Raw genomic sequence first — 25,605 nt, forward strand, 5'->3', positions numbered from 1 at the left:
TGTGGTGGTAAAACTTAGATTGTAGCTATAGAGAATCTACTAGAATATAATCTGCAGAAGATGAGTTGTTAGCTTAAGGAGTAATTATGTAGAACAGGGAGTTGCTGGTGAGTCATCTCTGAGCACTGCACCCTGGATAGGTGTCCACGTTCAGAATTTACCTTTGTGAACTCCCGACCCCACATTTGCATCCCACCCTTACAAGCAAATAGTCTCATTTGCTTAAAATTGTATATCTGGCCGGGCGCGGTGGCTCAAGCCTGTAATCCCAGCACTTTGGGAGGCCGAGGCGGGTGGATCACGAGGTCAAGAGATCAAGACCATCCTGGTCAACATGGTGAAACCCCGTCTCTACTAAAAATACAAAAAGTTAGCTGGGCATGGTGGCACGTGCCTGTAATCCCAGCTACTCAGGAGGCTGAGGCAGGAGAATTGCCTGAACCCAGGAGGCAGAGGTTGCGGTGAGCCGGGATGGTGCCATTGCACTCCAGCCTGGGTAACAAGAGCGAAACTCCGTCTCAAAAAAAAAAAAAAAAAATTGTCTATCCATCCAGCGGCCCAGAAGGCATGAGACTCCAGATAGAGATATATGTGATAATAATTTTACTTTTTCTACCATATTTCATTGCCTAAATTTTGCCTCCAGTGAATTATTTGGAAGTTAGCTGTATTATGTAACTTCTGTTTTTTTCCTCCATTTTTAAGAGTATATCAAGGTGGAAGTTGCTATTTTTTTCCTCCATTTTTAAGAGTATATCAAGGTGGAAGTTGCAATTTTTTTCCTCCACTTTTAAGAGTATATCAAGGTGGAAGTTAGAGGTAATGGACAAAGTCTTGTTAAGCAGACATTTGAGATGAGTTAAACACTAACACCATTGTTTAGGCTTCATGGGGTCATGTCTGTTTTGAAACTGTACACCCTTGACATTTAGGCAATGGGGTGGTGATTTTTAGGCTTCCATTAGATGGGGTCCTGTCTCATTTGGGGACAGCTTTCTGCATCAAAAGAGCTTCCCTGGAGCTGAGGTGACAGTCGTCAAAGGTAAAGACCATTTCTCTAATTCAAAATGCAGATTGAGGCCAGGCACAGTGGCTTACACCTGTAACCCTGTGCTTTGGGAGGCTGAGGCAGGAGGATTGCTTGAGTCCAGGAGTTCAAGACCTCCCTGGGCAACATAGTTAGATCCTGTCTCTAAAAAAAAAAAAAAAAAAAAAAAAAAAAAAAAAAAAAAAAGTTTTATAGTTAAAAAAAAAACTGCAAATTGAATGTTCTGCACACGACACTAGAGGGATGCTGTATCAGAAAAAGGCCTACCATTGGCCACTAAAACATGAAGAAAGCATTGAGTGCATATCTGTAACATATCTGCTTCCTATGCAAGCTGAAAAACCTTGTAAAGCTAGAATAAATTGAAGCCATCTATTCAGTAAACGTTTACTTAGTGCCTACTGTTTATAACACCCAAGGTGAGGCAGTTGGATGATGAACATGAACAAGACAAGTTCCCTACCTCCTGAGAGCTCTTGGGGGAGAAGGGACATACACGTGTACAGATGGTTACACAGCATGGCACACGGCCGTGGAGAGAAGAAATGTAGTGTGAATAGAGTCTGCAGAAACTTCAGCAAGATGAGTGCTTTTGAACTGAACATTGAACATAGGAAAGAAGGAGGGAGAACTTTCTAGGTGGAAGTGATTAATTGCACATTCAAACAGGAGGAAACTTGAATGAGCTCAAGCGTGTGCCAAAGGCTACAGCACGTGAGGTCTGAGGGTCCCTGAGGAGGTTGGTGTGGGTCCATCGAGAGCCTCTGTGAGGGCAGTGCTCACTGCAGGCCCATCTGTGCCTCTCCCTGTTCCATGTGGGTGCTCTGTAGCGATCACCTCACTCCTGTGGGGTCCAGGCTCCCTCTTCCATGCCCCTGCTCACTGTCTGTATAACCTGTCTTCTTACATCATCCTAAGATCATCTAGTTCCCATAACGTTGTAAAGAACTTATTTTTAGAAGATTTGCAGCAATTGAGAAATGGGAAATGTGAGACTCTCTCTAGAGGATTGTTTTTAATGAAGGTGTGATACAGCCCTCAAACCAAGCAATTAAAGAAAATCCAGCTGTACCAGGTTCCCTGGGGGCCAGACCCTTAAAATCTTTGTGACAGAAAATTACTTGGGGGAAAAAATAGAACCATATATATCTAAAGAAGCTCTTCAGATTTGAAAAACTGGGGAAATTTAAAGGCATTAAATTCTCATAGAGACTTTACTACATTAATTGGGAGTAGGCCAAACTTAGAGCTAAATCAGCAAGTACCCACCAGCTCTCTTGGGTGAATGTTTAAGGGGTTCATTCGTTGTCCTCACCTCCCTGCCTAGAATCAGGTGTATGAGGTCATAAGAAACAAATTCAAATCTCACAGCAATAAACTGGGATCACACAACTTCTTCATCTGAATTAAAACAAATTTCACTGCATTGCCTTTCTGTTCACTTGTGACCCTCTATATTTTCCATGATTCAGACTTTTTGGAAAAGATTTTTTTTTTTAATTTCACACAATGCTTTCCAAGCTCTCCCTTGTCCATCAGTGTGCTCCTCTGCCACCCCCAGCCGCCAGCACCACTGCTGTATGAAACATTCTCCATTTCCATGCAGATACTGTACTGATGTCTCTGTGCCTTGGCTTCCCCAAGGGGGCCAGTCCCGACAAATCAGACATGGGTTCAAGCAAGCACTAGGGTTTTTTTTTTTCTTCCTCTGCCCAGGACTTACCTCCCCACAGTCACATCACCATGCTTCCTGAGAGAATACACCTGTGTTTGGTTTTTCTCTGTGTTTTATGCCTTTTGTCAAACATTGCCAACAGACCTGTGAGGCAGTGCAACCTTCCTCTCAGAAGACCATCACTGCAGAATTTGTAAGCATCTCTGTGGCTCACTTGAAGATGACTTTCATCTCCCAAGATTTCAGGAGCACGTAACAGTGATTGGTGACTGGCTGGGGAGTGTTTTCCGGACCTGTATCAGTCCCATCCCTGCACTTGCTTGTTTTATTTGCCCATACATTCAGTAGATATTTATGGCCACCTTCTGTATACACTGACCCAGAGGAGTTTCCTATTCACATCTAGCAGGGCCTGCCTGCACAGGGAGCTGGGGTCCTATCAGCCCAGGCAATACCATACCTAACTTAGCCATTCTCCCTGGGCCTAATTTTTCTAAGCCTTATTTTCATATATACTGTTTGACAAAGGATTTTTGAACTGTTCTAAGAGCATTCAAGGTAATGTTTGGATGCTAAATATCTCTGAATTTTCAATAGCCTGTAGACTAAATCGGACAAAATATTTGAAATTTGAATTGACTTAAAAAATATAGGTGGTATGGTTTCTAGTCATCAAAATCAGGCCCAGCTACTTCTTTAAAGATGTATGTTTTAATTTTTACTTTTTCATTTGGATCATTTGGGGCAGACGATTTTATAAGATGTTTGGTACCCTAAATATTTGGCTCCATCAGTAAGAAAAAAATGTTTTAAATATATTTGTGTAATATCCTTAGCTCAATTCATTTAGGACTTTTGATAGTCAACCTTTTCTCTATTTTCTTTCAACATTTGGCCTAAGGGAAAAAAACAGCCCAGAGCTAGAAAAGCTCCTTTGAAAGCATGGCAGGACTTGAAAAAGAAAGCTTGAAAACCACAGTGTTTTATGTACAGTTGGCAGCTCCTCTCTAAGAGGTTTTCTCCCCACCACGGTGTCAGTTTGGTTGTATTCTTCTTTGCTTCTCTCTCCCAGCAACTTTCCCCCAGCCAAGTGTCTGGCGAGTCCCCTCAAGTTCTCACTGTGTTTCTTCTTGCTGTGTTCTAGTCTCCGTCTCCTGGCAGTTCCTCACCCTTGGGTGCAGAGTCATCAAGCACACCCCTTCACCCCAGTGACCCCGCGGAAGCCTCCACAAATAAAGAGGTAGGGTGCCGTTTTGTTATCAAAGCCATCGGGCCATTTTGCTTTACTCTGATGCTGTTCTATGCTTCCTAATACAGCATCCTACAGCACTCCTGACCCACATTACCCTGGCGAGAACAATCCTGATTTCTCGTCTCCAGTGTGCAATTTGCCTGTTAAAGCCACGCCATATCCAGTTTGATAGCCACTGGCTATCTGATGGTCTAATGAATAAATGTGTCTAATGAATGAATAAAATGAAAAGTTTATTTTCTCAAGCACAGTTGCCACATTTCAAGTGCTCAGTAGCCAACCGTGATGCCTATCAGTGGGGAATACTGTATTGGATAGGGTAGATTATAGAGCATTTGCATCATTGCAAGAAATTCTGTTGAACAGCACTCGACCTCAGACACCAAACACTCCATGTACAGCATCTTTCCTCCTGGCATCACATGCCTGCTGATGCTATGGATTTGTAGTTGCTCTGTGCTTTGGGAAATGGGTTGGTTTCTTTTTTTTTTTTTTTTTTTTGAGATGGAGTCTTGCTCTGTCACCCAGGCTGGAGTGCAGTGGCACAGTGTTATCTCACTGCAACCTCCACCTCCCGGGTTCAAGCAGTTCCCTGCCTCGGCCTCCTGAGTAGCTGGGATTACAGGCATATGCCACCACACCTGCCTAATTTTTGTATTTTTAGTAGAGACAGGGTTTCAGCATCTTGGCCAGGCTGGTCTAGAACTCCTGACCTTGTAATCGACCCACCTCAGCATCCCAAAGTTCTGGGATTACAGACTTGAGCCACCATACCCAGCCGGGTTGGTTTCTTAAATACCCATTTATTTCAGGCCCAAATGAGATATCTTTCATAAGAATAGAGTGGCTATATTTCCCCAGTTTACCCAGGGTGTGGTTCCAGTTCACACCTGTTGTCCAGACAGCCCACCTTATGAGCACCCTTCTCTTTTGCTGGTGTGGTGCCATCGGCGAAAACTTCCCATGATGCTGGAAATGTACCACTTCTTCTCTGTCCACTGTGGTAGTCATTAGCCTCATTTGCCTGTCAAACCCTGGAAGTGTGGCCAGTGTAATGGAGGAACTGAAGTTTTCGTTTTGTCCCATTTCAATTAACTTAAATAGCCACGTGTGGCTGCAGACTGCCAGACAGTGGAGCTCTAAAGTATTGTTTTTGGACAACAAATTCTGTGGTTGCCCTGCTAATGGGAGCTTTTCAGTGAGAAGATGCTGCTTTCTCCTACTGAGGTGTCTGGGGCTGAGAAACGGCAGCCCCAGAGGGGAGCCACTGCCTTTTCCTGTACCCAGGGTCTTTTTACACCTAGCGAACTGCCACCCACACCTGCTAATGAGTCAACATCAGGTAAATGTTGGTCTGCGCCATAATCTGTGTGTGGGCTCAGCTCACACTAAATATAGATGCTCCCTCATCAACACTGAGGAGATGTGTCAAAGAGGTAAACCACATGATGAACAATCTCCTTTTTCCTCATTTTGCTGATAATTTTATGTTAAATGCAATGAAAAAAAACAATCTCTGTCTTAAACTGAGTGGCAGATCGCTTTAAAAGGGAGTCTTAGTTAAAAATTTACCCTTAAGGTATCCTTGAATACACATATATTTTCCATTAAATATTTATGCAAAGGCAAAGTATTTTTTAATTAATCTGTTCCTGTTAAATCAAACAAGCATAGACCTTCTCTAAAATGACACCAACATTAGAATTTAGAAATATACTTTGGCCTCCTCTGGTCTTGAGCCTCAGACCCTTGGCCATTTGGAGCAGGAGTGATGGGCACAGTTTCTGCTGTTCCCACCATTCCACAATTTGCTTCATTTTTATGGCACATGCTTGGAGGAGAACAAACAGCTGCCATGATGATAATGGTAATGAGCATTGTCATTTCTTGAGCATTGATGTTCCAGGAAATGGTCTGAGAAAAATCACAGGTAGTGTCTCATTTAATTCTTAAAATAATTCTGCGAGGTAAGTATCATTGTCCTCATTTGCTGGTTGAAGAAGCTAAGAGGTTGAATAACTTACCTGAGATTATAGAGCTCACAAGTGGTCAGCCAGGATTCAAATCCAGAGCTCATGGGTACTCACGTTCTTAACTGCTAAGATCTGCCACTCCTGGAGTAGAAAGTGTTTATAGGTCACAGTCTACATGGACAAGGTGGTTTGTCTGTCATTGTTCCAGTTGTCCAATTGTGCCTCCACATTCTGCACATGATTCAATTTATGTGCCCCAAAAAACACAAATCCCAAAGATCTAGCCTTTAGCTTTTTGAATGCAACTTTATTTATTCTCGAAAGTTAAGAATCAACTGATGTTCATCTCAGTCCGTGTGTGAAATAAATGGCTAACCAGACATCTAAATATTCAGCATTTGATTATGCATCACATATAATAAGGCAAATTTGTTAGTTTCTCAGTTCCTGCAAGACTTGGCTCATGTTTCTACATATCCTTAGACATGATGAAAATCCTCTTTGTATGCGATAATTGGAGATTCTTTCATTTCACAAAACTCTTTAAAAAAAAAAATTTACTTACCCCAGAGACTAAAAAAAGCTAGTCATGAGCTCATGAATAGAGAGTAAGTGAATGTACCACATACCCTCTGTTGTAGCTCTTAATAAAATGTCAGCTTTTAGAGTTATAAAGTAATTCTTTTGTACCTTCTGCTAAAATCTGGCCACTGTCTTTGAGATTAGCATTCAGAAAAGTATCCAAATAGAGCAAGAAAATGAGAATTGACTTCTTAGATGTACCTGGAGGCTAAGCAATTTTGATCAAACAAACTCTCATTACCCTAGGCTCTAGTTACTTAGGACAAGGGTAGGGAGATGGTTGAGAAGTAATAAATTAAAAGTTTTCAGCCCCTGTGAAGAAGCTAGCTTCCATCTGCATACCATGAAGTTATGAGATTTTTTTTTCTTTAAACCAAACAGAATTAGACAGATTTAACTGATGGCTCTCAACTAGGCCTATATTCTCATTTAGGTAAGTGGAAAATAAAATTACCATGAAGCAGTGCTGAAATTGGAGTTCTTGTTCCCTCTATCCACATATCCTGGCTTTTATTTGGTGAGCATTTTTCCATAAATGCATTAGTAACCAGTAACTTTTCATTCCTGGTGCACTAAAAACCCACTCACATTGGTGTGCAGAGCCATTTCATCCCAGTGAGCACACATGCAGCAGGTTTACTGAAAAGTTGCCCTGTACAATGTATTGTGTGATTACTGTTGAGTTCTTGTCATTATCCTGAACTGAGGTGGAGTCTTAGAGGTTTCTTCATCTGCCCCAATTTTTCACAAAACAATTAAAATTACTGTTTTTAGACTGTTGTACAAGTATTAACTGATTTATCATCCCTTTGCCATTCCCATCCTCCAAGTAAAGAGCACTGTTTCAAGTGTTGCTTCCCATAATATCCCAACACTCACCCAGGACACTTTCCTCATCCAGCTTGCCAGGCAACCCAGAGTCTACCATATATGCAGGTCAGCCTACCGAACAGCTATTCAATGCCAGATATCCTTTCTCTTAAAGGTATGCATTTAAATAATCATCTAAAACCTGTTAGGTTCTCAGCAGTGAAATTCTTGGCCATGCAAATCTTATCTTCTGCCCATTTTAGGGACTTGTCTTTAACACTAGCTCTCCACTCTCCTGTGATGCTCGTACCATCCTGGTCCAGACATACCAGCTACAAATTCTACTACTGGTGGGAGCAGGGGTGAATTTCTTTCTCTTATCTCAGTCAGTGTTACATCTAGGACATCTGCTTCTGATAGGAACGTATGGTGAGGTGAGTTTTGCTCTTCTAAGAGCAGGCAGATTAAGCTGCCATTTAATCAGGCCCTAAAAGGTGTCTAGCTCATCATCTCTGCTTCCAACAGTGCTGTGAGAAGACTGACCTTTGTTCTGAGGTATAGAAGAAATTCCAGACTTTTACATTTACTCCTTTGTTGTGTTCTTATTTTAAGATAACACACAATCATGATTTATATAATGGAGTTTTTCAACTAAAACTCCTTTAGGAGATAAAAGGAAGAGATTTTTAAAAACTCTAGCACACATCTTTAGCACAGTGGGAGATCACTGTGACAAAAACTAAAATACATTTCTCTAAGAGAATTCTCAATTTCAACTATAATCATAGCATTGGTGCTTTCACTAATCAGTTTTTCACATGGAAATACAAATCCTTAAGTATACAAATTGTGACCTTTTTATTGCTGTTGTTAGAGATTTTTGTCTGTGGGATTGTTTTTTAGTTGGCAAATACCTCTCTGATTATGAAATATAAAATTTCTAGATCATCTAAAATAACGAATATACTATTCTGAGTTTTAGGTAACCTTTATTAATAAATGCATGTTTATCTGCACTTTACTTTCTCTAGCTAAAAATGATCAATAACTGGTAACTGCCACTGGTGATGTATTTATTCTTCATGTTGCATGGATGATTGTGTTAATGCATATTTCATCATGTTTTCCTCTTTTTGAAACCTGTTTGTCTTAATTACAGTCAAGAAAAAGCTTGGCTTCATTCCCAACCTACGTTGAAGGTAAGAGCTGAAAAGAAAATATCGAGCACTGAGTCATTCATGAATCTTTTAGCATTGGGGCATATGAAGCACTGAGATATAAGACAAATAGAAGGGAAGAAAGGCCACAGTCACTTATTCACAATGTTAACATTCTTGGGATCTTAGATCCAAAGTATGATAGCTGGGAGCCTCTCAAAAATCCTCCTCACATCTTTACTGATTCTGTGGATGGAGACTCTGAAATTGGAGCCAAAGCTGTGGGCTTTACCCAGTGTCGTGCAGCTTAGCAGTGGTCACATTGGATCCCAAACCCAAGTCTCCTTATTCTGTCCCTGTGCACCTCTTCCATTCACTAAGAAAAATTCAAGTGAGAAAGAACGTTAAATAAGACAGAAATATTAGTCCTTTTTATAAGAAAAACCTTCCCAGCAATTTCCATCTATTACATGGATGAGCTAGTAATAGTAACAGTATGGCATGCTTACTCTGTCAGGCTCTGTTCTAAGCACCTCCCATGTAATAACTAATTGAATCCTCACATCAGTCCCATGAAGTGAGTTTTATTATTATCCTCAAGTTTTACATGAGACAACTAAGCCATCAAGAGGGTATCTTGCCCAAGATCCCACAGTTGGCAGTGCAGAGTCAGGCTATGAATTGGCAGGCTGGCTCCATACTTCTCTCTTGAAACCAGTGTTCTCTGCAGGGCTGCCACACATGGTTGTGCAGGTTACTCACTGCACAAGGGCACCTAAGGGGAGGCCAAGTGGGGCCAAAGTTCAGCCAAGCTCTGTACCTCAGCTGGAGATTGTGCTACCCAAATGGGGCACCAAATCAGGCACTCATTCACAAGGAAACACTTACTCTCTGGCTAGAGGTGGTGCTGAGGCTCTATCTTGGCGCATTGCCATTTCCTTGAAGGAGGCTTTTCTGGAAGCCAGAGAACGCCCAGACGTCTCTCTGAGGGTGTATCTGGCCTTTGGATCCTGTGCGTGAACAGTCATTGTGTTCCACTGCCTGGGAAAGAGTTAACAGGACTCACAAACCTTCACGAACCTTTGGGCTCAAAGCCGAGGACAAGCTCACAGTTTTGGTTTCGTTACTCAGGTTTCTTTCTTGAGTCATCTGTAAATAATTTGCATCATTTTTGTGAGGCTCTGAAATTCCATGGGAGCACTTTGGGAAGTTTTCTGAAGTTTGAAAGCTCCCTTCTTCATATTCGTACCCCAGGCCTAGAGATTTTTTAGGTTCAGTGTTAGCCTGAGTGTGAGGATGTCACATGTGCACTCCCTCATCCACAGAGCAACCCAAAGGCAGCACTGGAAGGAAAACCACATTCCAAAAGCCCAAAAGAGAACTTGCAGTTCTCTGACATAGGATTATTATGGGTTTAATATATTTTTTTAGCTTTGTAAGAATATACTAGCACTGAGCCCAAAGTGAAGTTATGAAATTGGGCTTTTTTTTTTTCTGGATATGATGCAGTGACAGTGACATTCAATTATATTCTATTTCCCGAAAGGATAAATGGCATAAGATCATATCTCAAAATGTATTTAGGTCTGATATTCGTGTGACTTTGCTGCTTGGCATTTCCACAGTCATTTAAATATCATTTGGATTGCTTTTAAACATATCCCCATACCCACACTTAATGTAGCCAAAAAGGGGCCTTCTCAGTGAATAGCACCAAATCAGGAAGAATATATGATGTTAGAACTCCCATACAGAAGACAGTTTTGTTTTTCTTTTAACATTGATTTTTAAAAATTAGATGGAAAGCTTTTAAAAATTCACATATCAGATGAGACGTTTCTTCTCAATATCTGATTGGCAATAATGATTATGTTTCAATAACACTGTAAATGCATCATCAGGAACTTATCATTGAAGAACTGACAATCTTTTACTTTATATAAAGTGTAATGTGGATTCAAAACTGTTCATATATTATTTTATATGCATCCCTGCTATACAACTGAAACTGTATATCATACGTAGCCCAAATCCATCTCACATCTATAAAAGATTCAGAGCGGGTCCCTGTGGCTGTCGAGTAGAGTGTGAATTACTGGTATGTAGTGGAAGCAGATTTGTCTGTGTACCACTCACAAGTGTTAGTCTCCAAGTCTTGCTTGTAAAAATGGAGAATAAGACAAATAACAGGCTTCCTTATTTAATTACTACATAGATGCTTTGTGAAAGCCCTTCCTAAAATGCTTTTTAATTTCTTTGTTTTAAGCACCATCTTAGTTTTAGATAAATGAGTAGATTATTTTACATCTGTACTCTGATAAGTAGCTCAGCAGAGGAAGCAGCTGTGTAAACTCAAGATGAGCTTGATGTTTAAGGATAAAAATAAAAAGCACTTCAGATTAGCCTTCAAAGAGGAAAAAGCAAATTGTTTCCATTATAAGTTATCTAATTTAAGACTCTGAGGTTTTAACAGTGGGTTAACATGTATATTTTAGTCTCCCCAGATGTACCACTCAAGTCAAATAAAATACATAGGGCCAGGCATGGTGGTTCATGCCTGTAATCTTTGCATTTTGGGAGGGTGAGGCAGGCAAATTGCTTGAGCCCAGGAGTCCGAGACCAGCCTGGGCAACATGGCAAAACCCCATCTCTACAAAAACTACAAAAATTAGTTGGGCATGGTGGTGCCTGTAGTCCCAACCACTTGGGAGGCTGAGGTGGGAGGATCCCTTGAGCCTGGGAGGTGGAGGTTGCAGTGAGCTGAGATCACTCCAGTGTCCTCCAGCTTGAGTGAGAGAGTGAGACCCTGTCTCAAAAAAGAGAAAGAAAACACATAGGTTTCAATTACAGATTAAAATGCCTTTTTAAGTGGACTGTTATACAGTTACATATTAATCCCAGTTTTAATTTCGAGTTAGGGTTTACAAGTAATTGTGGTTGGTTAGAATCAGATGCCCCCAATGATTAAAATATTTAAAACAGGTTTGACTTAAAAGGCTGGTAAATTAGAACAGAAAATAATATTTTCCTTGGAATTGATCTGTATGTGGGCACAGGCCAAGAATATTACATCTTGGGAGTGAGCAAGATTGCAGCATGGGACCGTGGCTTTGAGATCATGTTATCTGTCTTGCACAATTGGGGTAAGAAGCCATTATAGGAATCTAGACATTCTGAAACAAATATTCTACTTTTCTGATCTATAAATTTGTTTCTTCCATTATGTATTAAATGGAGGAAGAGATATGAATGGGAGGTATGTAATAGGAATTGCTGTAAAAAGCTTTTCTTCTAAAAAGACAGCCATCTGGTTACTTAACCATTTATCCAGCAAACAGCTAGTTGATACCAACTGGGTGACAGTAAGATACAAGAGAGTCAGAGTTGTATATGACATGGTCCTTGTCCCCTAAGAGCTTAGTCTAACAGGAGAAACAGTACCTTTTATCACTGAATTTTATGTTCTATATTTAATTAAATATTTGCATTCCTTTTCATAGTAAGTGGTTTTAGAGAAGCAAATTATTCTAAGAAACTATACCTTCTATTTGAAAATGAGGCATGGGTGCAGACAGACAGAGGGATGCCTCAGACCAGTAGATTGGCTCACCTGTTCAGGAGTCTCTGTACCTTGGCCACCTGTGCCAGTGGTGAGCCAAGGGGGAGTGGTGATGTGCCATCAAGGGGGTTGGTGGTCCCTGTCCCAGGATGGCTTTCCTCACTACTGTGGCTCTATGTTACAGTTCCAGGACCCTGCGACCCTGAGGACTTGATCGATGGAATCATTTTTGCTGCCAATTACCTTGGCTCCACTCAGCTGCTCTCAGACAAAACTCCTTCCAAAAATGTGCGCATGATGCAGGCCCAGGAAGCTGTAAGCAGGATCAAGGTGAGGACGTCTGGGTGCTCCAGCAGGGGACAGTGGGCAAGTGTGGGCACTTGCGCAGTTTACAGCACTTGCCACAACTCCACATCTAGTTTAGAGGAGAGTGGTTTGAGATGACATCACACAGGCCATGCTTATCCATGTGCCTGCTAACAATTAAAACCAAAAATAAATATTTCCAAAGTTTCCTGAAGTCTTTATATACAAATATGATCTATTTAGGTTGTTACAAATGGCCAATCTTGAGAAGAAATACTTATGATAATAACCTTTGAAAAGTTGATGTAATGAGGAAGGATGTCATTTTGAGTATTATGTCTCAAGTGCGAGATATGTATTACTGGATTTCCATGGAGGTCAGTGGCAAACATTCGTGTTACAGAGTTGGTTCAAACTAGGTGGCATTGCTTTTGAACCAGTCCATCCTGTTCAAGCTAGACTGAACTGGCTTGCTTCAAGGAAAATGAACCCTTTGACCAAATCTAACCTGGCTAGTCTAAGATCAATGCAAGGCTAATCCAGTTTAAACTAATTCGAGCCAGTCATAACATGCTTGAATCTGTTTTCTCAAGATATAAAAGGAACAAGCCTGTTTGATCCAGGAGGAACCACTCTCATCTGGTTTAAGTCATTCAAAACTAGTTTGAACCATCCAGAACCAGATTATTCCCATGAATAAATGCAGAAATGCAGAGCTCTAGAATCTCCACCACGATACCAAAACTACCTAGAATCATGGGCAAACCAGGACTCCAGGGACACTTAAGGTGCATTCATGCCATCCACATGCCATTGTGCCACCAGCAGCTGGAACCACTGGACAGCCTCCCACAGCTCTAGGGACAGCATCACAATAGAAGCCTAGGACCAGGTATTTCCAACAAGTTGGAATAGGTTAGGACTTGCCAGAGTCTGTTTTATCCAGTTTCAACTGGTTAAAATGAATTCCTCTTTCAAGGAGCCATTCCGTATTTCATACCTTCTCTCTCACACATTCCCAGGTTGCATCCTGGTATTTGTGTGTTAATATGGAAGGAGAAAGAGGGACAGATAGACAGCAGTAACTGAGAGTCCTTGATCTCGCAGTCGAAGAAAAAATATTCCTTGAGCACTTAGGCATGCAGGGCTATGCAGGGTCTTGGCAGGGAAGAAAAACAACAGCTGATAAAATGAGATCCTTGTCCTCAAGCTCAGCAGCACGAATGAGGGAATGATGAAGCAAGCCAGGGAGTGCGAGGGGTGTGCCCAACAAGGAGAGGACAGTGTCAGAGACCGAGTGCCGCTAGAGTGCCGGGGAAGCCTGCAGATGTGAACACCTCTGACCGTTGCCTTCTGCCTGAGAGGTAGAAGGGAACCGTGAACAATCGGCAATTCCAAGAGGTGCTTACAGAGGAGAGGCCATTGGTCCGGGCCTCACGCCCAAGCTGATTCCTATGATAGTCACGTGTCCAGACTCTGCCATATGGTGAATATTAAACAGCTTGTATCATCACTAATGCTGTAATTATGATGCCCTTGAAGCCTCAGCTGTCCAGTTATCCTGCAGTTCCCAGGATACTGTGCAAATGGCCCCAAATCCCTCTCATGGCTTCCCTCTCGGGCTGATTTCTGCTGCTCCTGCTGCTGAGGCCTCTGTGTGTCACCCACTGATCAGACCACCTCTCTGTACTTGGAGGAAGTGCTTCTCTCCCAAGCTCAGAGCCAGCTCTTCCCTTAACTTCTCCTTGGACAGTAAGCCCATGCTGCAACGTTTGACATGACATTTGATGTTTTTCTAAACCAGGGAGAAGTGATTTGTAGCTGCCTCATGAGTGGCTGTTGTCACAACCCTGAGAAGCCAGACCTAGTGTCAAGATTACTAACAGGACCTATTAATTCCTTCCATGTGTCAGGGACCGATTCAGCCACTTCATCCGGGCACACAAACCTTATCTGTGCCTCAGAGGCCCTGCTACCATAAGGCTTATTGCTGTGATGTTTGTCTTCTAAAATTAGCCTCTCCTGGAATGAGGGACAGTGGAAAGAGCCAATTCTTTCAAGGGAAGCTCCACCCCCTACCCAAAGAGATGTGTCTTTGCTCTGTGGCTCCCAACAGGACAACTCCACGGAAAGAGTCTGACCTTCATACCTTTTGGGACTTTCAGACCAAATAATGCTGTGGGTAGAACATTACCAGGTTCCTGGGGAGCCGCCCATCCAAGCTTGGCCTAATTCCTTTTCACTGCCTTCCCCTTTCCACAAAGTGGTGACATTGTGCCAGCAAATTTCCCCAAGGTCTTCTCCATCTTAATTTAGTTGTCCTCCAGGCACAGCATTCAAAACAACAATGCACAAGCCTCCCAGAACAAGCTGCTTTTCAGGTATAGTCACATCCTATTTGGTACAGAGCAGAGAACTTTAAAAACAGAGACATAACAGACATCATTCTGACTCCGTGTACTCCATGGTTGCCAGACATGTCACCTAGGCTTCCAGGTGAGTGGTGCCTTAGCTTCTCCAGGTCTGGTGGAAACACAGAAGCCTGGTGTGGCTCACTCGGGGTCTCTGATAGACAGGGACTGCCTTCGTAAGATGTGTTTGGAAATGGGTGGGGGCACCTCTGGTTGTCACCATGAGTGGGGGCATTTACTGAGTCAGAGCCAGGTGTGCTCAAGACCCTATAACGTTCAGGGCAGAACCACAAAACAAAGATTTTATCTCTACCAAAATGCCAAAGAGCCCCTTTCAAGGAATGCTGCCAGAGCCCATTCAGGCGCATCTTCCAGAATAAAGCAGCAGTCTGCCCCCAAAGGAGTGCTGAAGACTCCTGAGGTTGCAAACTGCATGTTGCTTTGAGGTTAGTTTTTCCTAGGATCTATCCATCAAGGTTTCAAAAAATTTAAGGTTCGGGTTTTATTTGGGGCCTTGTTTATTAGCCCTCCGATAGCTTAGGACTCCTACAGATGGAACATTTATACCTTGCCAGTCCCCTTATGACACTTAGGTAGTGCTGAGATGGCCTTACAGGGAAAAATCAAGCACAGGGCACATCACTTATACGTAAAGCAATGTGCAGGGTACAGTACAGCATCCCTGTACCAAAGCCCATCAGTGCCAATTGTATTGTGAATTATATTTTCTTATTTCCTGAGTGGTATCTTATAGTGTTGTGATTCCTTCTTTAAAGTCCAACCACCTCATAAGAAATCAGAGATTGTACTTCAGAGCTTCCAAAGGATTGGTATCCCGAAGTTCCACAGTTCATTTGAACCAAAACTTAGATGGCTTTGTTGATCAGAACAAGCAAGATAGAGGCTTTCTGATTATAAATACATTTTAGACCTGCCTAGAGCAGAATAGGCATCTGGAAAACATATATTTATTTTTACAAGCAAATTGGCGTGAGTAATTCATTATAGACTGGTAAAATTAAATAGTTACATTTCATTTATAACTTATAAGTATCATTTTACAATGTGCGGCTGTGCATTGGAAGGAACTGTTGCCTGTCATTAAATATTTTCTGCTTCATGTTCCTTTTACATCCATTAAAATGCTGGTCAGATTGATTGACGTTACACCCAGCCAGAAGCCTTTTCCAAGTATCAGTGGAGATGCCTGTTTAAGTCAGTACTCTCCAAAAAGTAACTGTGTCCAGGCATGGACACAGACTTCATCAATGCAAAGGGAAGCTACAAAGAGTGTTGATCCCGAGCAGGCTGGGCTGGGCTCAGGTGGAAGGAGCTTGGACTGGGTGCCCATATGTGCCTGAGACACACTGCTCTGTAGGGAAGATGGTGCCACTCTGTTTCCTAAAGAGAGACTCACTTTTCAAAACAAGTTATTCTAGGCCATCTTGGCAGAAAGGGTGCAGGGCATAGCAAGGCTGCAGACTTTATAGCATCCATCCAGGAAGGAACGAGAAAGAAAAGCTCTGTGGATTTATTTTGCAATTCATTTAGCAATGTCCTTAACCCCAAGCTGATTAGTAATTTCTGGCTTCTCCTTTGCTTTTACCTAAACAAAGGTAAAGGTAGTTTCATCCTTTGCTTTCTGATTCCTCCTTCTTCCCTCACTCCCTGCAGGGACCCCATTTTGTCCCTCTCTTCCTCTTCCTGCGTTGTTTGTTTGACCAGATGGGCATGGCTGGATGTGAATGCACACTGGTATTTGTGGTGCTTTATCTCTGAACAGACGCCGACCTTGAGACCTTGAAGCCGAGTTTCCATTTCTAAGCAGTCTTTAATTTCTGTTCTGTTTGTCGATTGTGGTGTCTGCCACTCACATAGCACCAACTGCACACCAAAATTGAATATTGCTCATTGGATTTGTATTTGCAATTTTGAGAATTACTGTTTTCTCAATTTAACAAACAAAATTTACAAGATTCAATTGCTGCATGGAGAGAGAATGTGAAGCTGTGGTTTGGCCAGGTATTTTCTACTTGATATGAAAAGAAACAAAGGAATTTGGCCCAAAATGCCAACTGTCGCTGTGCAGAATCCTGTGATAGGCCCTTGGGAATAAAAATTAACCGATACACAGTTCTTGAGCTTGAGAAATTCACAGTAAAAATAAGGCAAAAAGAATGTTAGGTAACAATAATACAAGGTAAGCTGAGGGCTCTGAAATTTAAAAGCGTTTCCATCTACCACAGTTTAAGAGATGACATGTCTGAGTACAATAGCAGAATTAGAAGTGATCTGCCATTTAAAATATTGTTTTGGTTTTGGTCTTTGGTCCCTCCCTGATGTATTCTTTCTGCCTTTGTTGCTCATCATTTTTGAGAAGTAATATCCTTCCAGAGAGCCCCCATATACCTTAGGGGATTGCATTAGAGCTCCAGTTCTCAAAGCATGATCTTGGACCAGTAGCATCAGCATTGCCTACATACTTATTAGAAGTACAGGTTTTCAGGCCCAAACCCAAACCTACTGAGTCGGAAACTCAGAAGGTGGCACCCAGGAGTCTGTGTTTTAACAAACCCTCTAGGAGATTCTGCTGCGCACCAGTGCTTGGGAACCACTGCCTTAGAGAAAGGTGGACCTGCCAGTGTGTAAAGCATCTTTCCACCAGCTGTGCCCTGCAGTATTCTAGTCAGGCTAAGTGCTTGTCACTAACAGAGTTCCAATGGCAAATAAGCTCAGGAAAATCGTTCTCCTTTTTGGATATTTGCTACAGATGTCTTCCTCTGAATGGCTCTGAGAAGTCCTACACTAAGGAGATTTCATTCACGTTAACTAGCAGCTCCCTTAATTACTTGAGCTCAGAGTACATTGTTACCATGTGATAGATGCCTGCTAATTGTCACCGTTTGATAGATACCTGTCTTATTGGTAGTATTCTCTGGAACATGTTTTGGGAGAAACTTCTAGAGAGGGCTCTGCCCTATGTGCTGTCAGTCTTTAATGTGCCCTAGATAGAAACACACCTCTCCCCCTATAATGTGGGACTCATGCCTACCCCCTGTCTAGAGAGGGCCAGACTGGAAGCCAGCACAGTGAGCTCACTTGTCTTCCTTGCTCTCCACTGCATCTCTCCCCTTGCCTTCCGTTCTCATTCCCACTTCATTCTCTGCTTTTCAACCAGAATATAGAGTAGCCTGCTGAGTCCTACCTGAACCACAGAGACTGCTTCTTGTCCATCCACCCAGAGTGTGGTGTTTGTGTCTCCACTCTTCCTACATTTGTGAAGCTTATGCAATTACATTACAAATGGTGTTTAGGTATCTTGTGGTCCATGCATTTTGGCAAGCTGCATTCATTATCAAATACTCATATGTCCCTCTTAACTAGCCTGTCCCAAAGAGCAGATGTTTTCATTATTTTATGATTTCCTTAAAATTATGATTTCATTGTAGAAGTAAAATTTCTGTCACAGCTTTGCCTAAGTTGTATCATTTCCCATGTTAGTTGGAGAAGTCTGTAATCAGTAAAGTATTAGGCCCGTCAAATATATTATCTCAATCTCATTTACTCCTCAAAATGGATGGGGTAGAGAATCTTGTGAGGTAGGTGTTGTTAACCCTATGGTATAGACAAATGGAGAAGTTTACAGATGACCAAGCTTGCCCCAGTTGCACAACTAATAGTTTACAATGAAGTGAGATTACCAGAGTTTGAATCTCTGTTCTGCCACTTCACAGCTGTGTGACCTGGGACAAGTTAATTAGCCTCTCTGTACCACATTTCCCTCTTTGGAAAAATGAAGATATCATAATATAGGCAGGAATGACAACATCTACTTAAACCTCGTGTTTCATGGGATTGATCATGGCTTACCACCTAGCAGGGTAGTAGCTCACAGGGGTGTTGTAAGCTTTTACACTGATCTATGTGAAATACTTTGAAGGATTCTGGCACATAACAAGTGCTCAGTAAATGTCAGTGGGGAGAGAAAAGATGGAACAGTCAGGAGCATCCCTGGCATGACTAACCTAGAGTGTCTGAACAACGGCAGAAACTTAATGCACATTGTGGATGGAGTAAGTAGGTGGTTGGTGCTGTACTTTGCACCACACCCTGCCATGTGGTAAGCTGTGATCAAGCCAATGAAACACGAGGGTTTAAATAGATGTTGTCATTCCTGGCTTTAAGATGCATGCTGGCCTTGTGTTTCTCTTGGACCCCTTTCTGCTACCCTGATTTCTCATTCTGGCTCCAACTTTCCCATCTTCTGTAATGTTATATTTAAATTTTAAATTATAATTTGTTTCAGGGTACTTGGATATCATGAGTGATTTAAAAGATGGTATTACTTTAAGTCCATAGAATATTTTTAATTTCATAAAAACTGTTTCAGGCCAGACGCAGTGGCTCATACCTGTAATCCCAGCTTTGGGAGGCCGAGGCAGGTAGATCACCTGAGGTCAGGAATTCAAGATCAGCCTGGTCAACATGGTGAAACCTCGTCTCTACTAAAATTACAAAAATTAGCTGGGTGTGGTGGCACGCACCTGTAACCCCAGCTACTCAGGAGGCTGAGGTGCAAGAATTGCTTGAACCTGGGAGGTGGAGGTTGCAGTGAGCCAAGATTGCACCACTGCACTCCAGCCTGGGCGACAGTGCGAGACTTTGTCTCAAAAAAAAAAAAAAAAAAGTTTCAGAATACCTTTCATGAAACTCAGTTTGCCTTGTGGATCCTCTTCCTCATCACCAGTTCCAGGAAAAAAAAAAAAAAAAAGAATTTGGTTACTCTAGTGAAGGTGGACCTATTTTCTTTTGAAAAAGTTATTTCAAATTAGTTCCCTAGAGTTGAAGAATTTTGACCAACAGCTGTTAGGATTTGGTATCCAAAGTAATAGAAATTCCTATATTACTGCCATATCATTTCAGGAGAGGTAAAAAAACAAACATTAAAGATCTTCCAGCTGTCAGTTATGCAGATCATAACTGACACCAGTCAGAACATCACTAGCTGGACTCTGGGATTCCACACAGGAATCCTTGTGGTGTGGCATGGCATAGCATCAGCATAGGGTCACCTCTCAGATGCAGAAATAGTCCCACTGTAATGTGAAGCAGTTAGGATGACTCCTTACAGTTGCCACCTTCAGACTGTTTCAGAGCAGACTATTCACTGTGTACTCATGGCCTCCAGTGGAAAGCAGCAGGGCATCTGTGTGGGAGCGCAGTTGCCCTAGTTTCCCGGGAGATTTGCTATGTGGTGTATGGATGGCTGACTCATCCAGTTTCTCTACAATGAGGTAGTATAGGCAACATATTTTAGTCACTAATGAAACAGAGATGTGCTGCTGAGAGCAGAGGAGCTTTTCTACCAGGTGAGTACCCAGGAATATGAGAGAGCAGTTCTTCCTCCACCCCACTCCCATTACCACAACGGCATCTGCAGTTTGGCCATTGACTCACCATTATTTGTACAAGATCTGTATAAATGGCAAGTCTTAGCAAAAGCCAAGAAACTGCATCATGACCTAGCTCAATTATAATCATATAACAGCAAACACAGATATAGTGCTTAGAATGTACGAGGTACTGTTTGAAGAGCTTTGCAGGTATTCATTTTGTCCTCAAAACAGCCCTGTGAGGTAGATACTATTTTTATCTTCATTTTACAGATGAAGAAACTGAGGCACAAAGATGTTCAGTGGCTTGCGTCAAAGTCACACAGCTAGTAAGTGGCAGAGCAAGGACCTGGTTTTAAACAATCCAGCCCCACTCTCTGCTTTTATCACCTATGCTGTTTTTTAATTGTGAGCAAAATGGGAGAATGGTACATCCATTTTTAGTTAGGTATAAACTACATTAATATTACACAAATTTAAGGCAAGAAGTAAAAGAGGGAGATAAAGAGGGAGAACAATGAACGAGTCAATTTATCAAGCAGGCATACCAGCCTACGTGTGTGCACACCTTATAACATAGCTGTAAGATAAAGCAAAGATTGACCAGACCTGAAGGATGCACAGACAAATCCACATAACAGCTGGAGGTTTAACACACTCAATAAATGATGGAACAAGCAGATTAAAGAACCAGGAAGTACACAGATGGTTTGAACAATACTCTTAACCAACCTCATTGACCTAATTGTCATTGATCGAACACTGTTCCCAACAACTACGGAATGTGTATTTAGAAATCCACACGACACGTCCACCAGATTCAGTCATGTGCTGGACCATGCAGCTAAGCCTCGGCATGTTTCAAAAGATTCACATACAGACTGTGTTCTCTGACCACAGTGGAATTAATTCCAAAATCAATAAGAAAAAGATAACTAGAAAATCCCCAAATGTATCAAAATTAATAATACAGTTCTAAATAATACAAGATTCTGAGAAGAAATCACAGTAGAAATTTGAAAAAAATTAATGAAACTGATTAAATTGAAACACAAAAAATCTGTGAAATCCAAAGCAATGCTTAGAGGGAGATTTGTAGCTTTAAATATCAGAATAAAGTTTGAAAAACCATAATTTAAGTTTTTATCTCAGGAAGCTTAGAAGTCAGCAAATTAAACCCAAAGAAAGTAGAAGGAAATAAAGATCTACGCTGAAATCAGTGAAATATAAAACCAGGCGTACAGTAAAATTAACAGAACCAAAACTTGGTTCTTTGAAAAGATCGACTGCAATTAAGTATAAGAGGCACCACAACACATTTCCTTTGTCTCTCTTCACCACCTTCCACATACTAAACTCTGAATTAGGAAATTGATTATCTTTAGACTGGGATTTTTAAAAGCCAGTCCTCCTCCCACAGAAACGCTTCATGCCACTATTCAGTATTAGTTTCTCAATTCCCTTTTTGACTTTCAGTCTCTGCAAATTCTTTCTAACTATTCTCCTGTCTCTGTTTGTTCCATGCTAAGCAGATGGCCCAGAAATTAGCCAAAAGCAGGAAGAAGGTGCAGTACAAACAACTTCATCAGCTTGGTGTTATGCCTGTTCTTTTCATTCGTTTCTGTTTTACCTTTTTATATTTTCGTGTTTTTGTTTTCTGCATCCAGCAAGTTTTTGTTCAGATTTATTTTTGAACCGCCCCATAAGCCAGCGTTTCTCAAAACTCAGTTGCCGAAGGCGGCCGTTTTCTGTTGCTCATTAGTCATTTCACTTCAGAGGAACGACAGGGAGCAGATTGGAGATGCTAAATGAATCGTATAGTAGTATGGAAGTTCCAACCATTCAGGAGCATCGATGTGGCAGGGACTTGATTCTGTTCGATTATACTTATGCTTGATTTGTGGATTTGTCTGATTGCTGGATGCAAAAATGAAAACTCGCTAATAACCACACATGTGCAGAGTTAAGCCCTAAATGAACCAGACTGCGCTTTTTGGTTGTGGAGCTTCTAGGTGCTTACGAACTACTACTCCTGGGACATTGAGGCATTGGGGCTCTTTCTTAATGGAGTGGCTTCAGGACTGCTTCTGTGTTGCTGTGGTGGTGTGTAAACATAAAGACCCTCTTACCAGAACTGCATCCAAATGGCTTCATTTGCAATTGCTATAAACAGTGTCTCCCATCAGCTCAAGCAGAGGCAAAATCTAAGTGACTTCTCCAAGGTCTTTTGGTATGAGTTTTTTGCCCTATTTCTTCAATCTGTTGGGCTCCAAAACCCTTACAGAGAGGGTCACTTGCCATCATCATTCGAAGAGTGAAATCTACTTCAATAAGTTACTATTTCTGTAGCAGAGAAAGGAAGGGGATTCCATATTTTCCCCTATAACCTAGAGGTGCTAACTCTTGTCCATGTGTCCATCCTCTGTGTGGTAGCTTCAGCTTTGGCAGTTTAACCCTAGAGTCTGTATTGCTGTTCTGGTGACTGTGTCTTGGTGCCTCTGTGTGTGAACTAACTTGACTCCTGCATCTAGGTCAGTCAGGGTAATATAGTGAAACTTTCCCTTGGTGCATTTTTTTCTTCTCAGGCTCCTGAAGGCGAGTCTCAGCCAATGACTGAGGTGGATCTCTTCATTTCTACCCAGAGAATCAAAGTGCTGAACGCCGACACACAGGTATCAGCTGGCTTCCACCTTTCCTGGGGTGAAGCTTAGTGGCATCGTAACGCAGAGATGCATGTATCTGTACAGCAGCCGTCCCCAGATGCAGGGCCCCAGCAAGCTAGAAGGTGGTGTTCACAGTTCCTGCTGCTGGGTGGGGTTTGGGATTGCTTTCTTTTTTATTTTCTTTGGCCACTGGATCACAATTCAAGGGATTGCTTTCTTAAAGCCCCCCAAAAAACCCCAAGACATGGATGATGTTTAGTATTTTCAGAAACTTTTATCAGAGGATTCATTAATGTGGACAAATTCACCTTTTAAGAAGTTGTGTTTAAAATCACACATAAATTCACATACGTAAAAAAAGAGAAAACCATGCCATTGTGATTTTTTGTCTTTTTTTTTTTTTTTTTAACTTCCCCACAAGAGATTCTACTGTTTGGAATTTCTTATTTCTTTTAATGGGCCACAGATCATTTCCTACCATTGGTTACCCAAGGGAAATGCCCTCAGGGCTGAATGGGTATCCATTAATCCCTCAGCATGGGCTTTGCAGTGAGCTCCCGAGCCCGCCCTGTGTGTGAACCATATTTGACCGGCTGTGGAGTGGCAGGTACTCTCTTGGGTCATTAGATGCTAAGCTGGACTTACCTGCCCTCTCCTTCTGCCTCCAGGAGACAATGATGGACCACCCACTGAGGACCATTTCCTACATTGCGGATATTGGGAACATCGTTGTGCTGATGGCCCGCCGGCGGATGCCTCGCTCCAACTCCCAGGAGAACGTGGAAACGTCCCACCCATCCCAGGATGGGAAAAGGCAGTACAAGATGATCTGCCATGTCTTTGAGTCTGAGGACGTAAGGGTGGCTTCCTTGGATCTCCTTCTGTGTCACATTCTCTTGACTTCTCAGAACCTGATTCAGTCTAATTCATCACACAGGAAACATGTATTTATTGTGCACATACTGTGTGTCAGGCACTGTTCCAGCACTAGCAACATAAGGCTGAATAAAACAGACAGGGTACTCATCACAATGGCTGAAAGGAGACAGAAAGTCAATAGATAAATATACTTAATGTAAAATTAGGTAGCGGAGAGTGCTCTACAGACAAATAAAACAGGGTTGGGGATGGAGGGACAGGGGCTATATCAGGTAGGGTGATCAACCAAGCCCTGGCTTGAGGAGGTGATTTTTGAGCAGAGACCCAAATCAAGTAAGAATGAGGAAGGAGTCAGTGCAAAGGCCCTGAGGCAGGGACTAGCTGCATTTCCCTTTCAGGAAGGGAGGGTGAGCTATTAGGGACTTTGGGATGAGGTAAAGAGTAGGAAGAATTTGGCCCCCCTGTAGGGGTTTGAGCAGGTCTGCCCAAGCATGAGGACATTTTGAGAGGACAGTTCCTTGTGGTACAGGACCATCCTGTGGGCTACAGGAAAGTTAGCATCCCTGCCCCTCCCCAGCAAACAGCAGGATCACTGCCCACCCCAGTCCTTAGGACGACCAGCTCCTCCTCCTGGCACAAAGCCAGTGATTCCTAAGCTCCATTTCTCTGGGTGATGTAGTCAACAGAGAAAATTTGTTTACAACAGAGGCCATTCTTTCATTTGGCCTACTTTCAGGGTTGTAACCCAAGCTGCTAGTGAGGCCACCAAGCTGCAAACTGCATTCGCACCTGAGCTGCTCCAAGGTGCTCCCCTACTTCCCCCTGCCATCCTGGGCTTCAGCAGGCCTCAGAAGCCGCCTTCCAGGGGAGGCCAAAGCCCCATAGTAATTTTTAGCAGCAGAAAACTCACCCACCCACTGAGGGCCGTTGCTTTTGACTGTGCTCATTATTCCTCCTGACACAGAGGAATAAGCTCTGTTTCTCACGTGGAGCACGGAGTCCTGATCTGTGAAGAAAAGATTGTGTCTGGTAGCCTTAGCTCCTTCAAAGAGGCCATTCTTCTCCAGTAGAGCATTCATCTAGCTGCAGAAATTGCCTTCCTCCAGAAGTTAGGTGTCGGCAGCCATCCCGCTTTTTTCTCTGGGGAACCAGAGCTGTTGGGGGAGATGCTGGCACTTATTGTCACCATCCTTTACTGGTCTGATTCTCTAGAAAGCAGCCACAGAACAAGGTCACTGGGAGGACAGAGAACTTGAAATGCCTCTGCCTGCTTTTCTCCCAACCGTTCCTGTAAAGCTGAGGCCAGACATGCAAACAGGGGGAAGATGAGTTTTAAGAGGTTTTCAGAAAGTTCCAAAAGAGTGTAAATTTGGACTTTTAAGCCCCCTGTGTCCTGCAGGCCAGCAAAACGGTGGAGTTAGCACTTCCCACCAGGCTTGAGGATCAGTGTAGACCCCACTGCCACCTCCATCTGGCTGGAGCTCATAGGGAGGGGTTTCTTCTCCTTGGGGTGCCCTTGGGTCCATCAGGGAAGAAAGGAATGAATGGAGAGGCAAGAGGTAAAAGAGTGGACCTGGGAATCTTACCACTTTGCTTTCACTAGAGCAGGGCGAGTGCCTTGGCTCCAGAACAGGGCAAGATGGGCGTGAGTCCTTCCTCATCCAAGCTGTGTAGCTACTAAGCCTCAAGTTCCTCCTGTAGGACGATAGTGCCTCCCTCACCAGGCTGCCGTGGCATTCTCATAGATATTGCAGCTAAAGCCCGATGTCTGGCGCATGCCTAGTAGTCCGTAAATCTCAGTGGCTGGTACATTCACCAGGGGCATCCACTAATGATGATCAGGAAATCGACTGGCCACATTCCCAGGTATATATTTTTCCATTTGGCTACACATGCC

The 25,605-nt window shown here is 42.5% G+C and overlaps 1 protein-coding gene across 5 annotated transcripts in view; it reads left to right on the forward strand.

The window, feature by feature from the left end:
• The window catches only part of APBA1 (amyloid beta precursor protein binding family A member 1), a 205,841-nt gene that overhangs the window by 159,231 nt on the left and 21,005 nt on the right, over positions 1–25,605 (forward strand). For 4 of the 5 annotated variants that reach the window (XM_074394704.1, XM_003935634.4, XM_074394705.1 and 1 more), the window contains 6 exons: positions 3,868–3,963; positions 8,500–8,539; positions 12,241–12,386; positions 21,699–21,731; positions 22,752–22,838; positions 23,498–23,683. In XM_074394704.1, the coding sequence (XP_074250805.1) occupies positions 3,868–3,963; positions 8,500–8,539; positions 12,241–12,386; positions 21,699–21,731; positions 22,752–22,838; positions 23,498–23,683 (588 nt within the window). The remainder of the gene's footprint in view (positions 1–3,867; positions 3,964–8,499; positions 8,540–12,240; positions 12,387–21,698; positions 21,732–22,751; positions 22,839–23,497; positions 23,684–25,605) is intronic. The other variant, XM_010346139.3, reaches the window with a different exon arrangement.

The sequence above is a fragment of the Saimiri boliviensis genome, chromosome 2 (genome assembly GCF_048565385.1).
Source record: "Saimiri boliviensis isolate mSaiBol1 chromosome 2, mSaiBol1.pri, whole genome shotgun sequence".
Lineage (NCBI taxonomy): Eukaryota > Metazoa > Chordata > Mammalia > Primates > Cebidae > Saimiri > Saimiri boliviensis.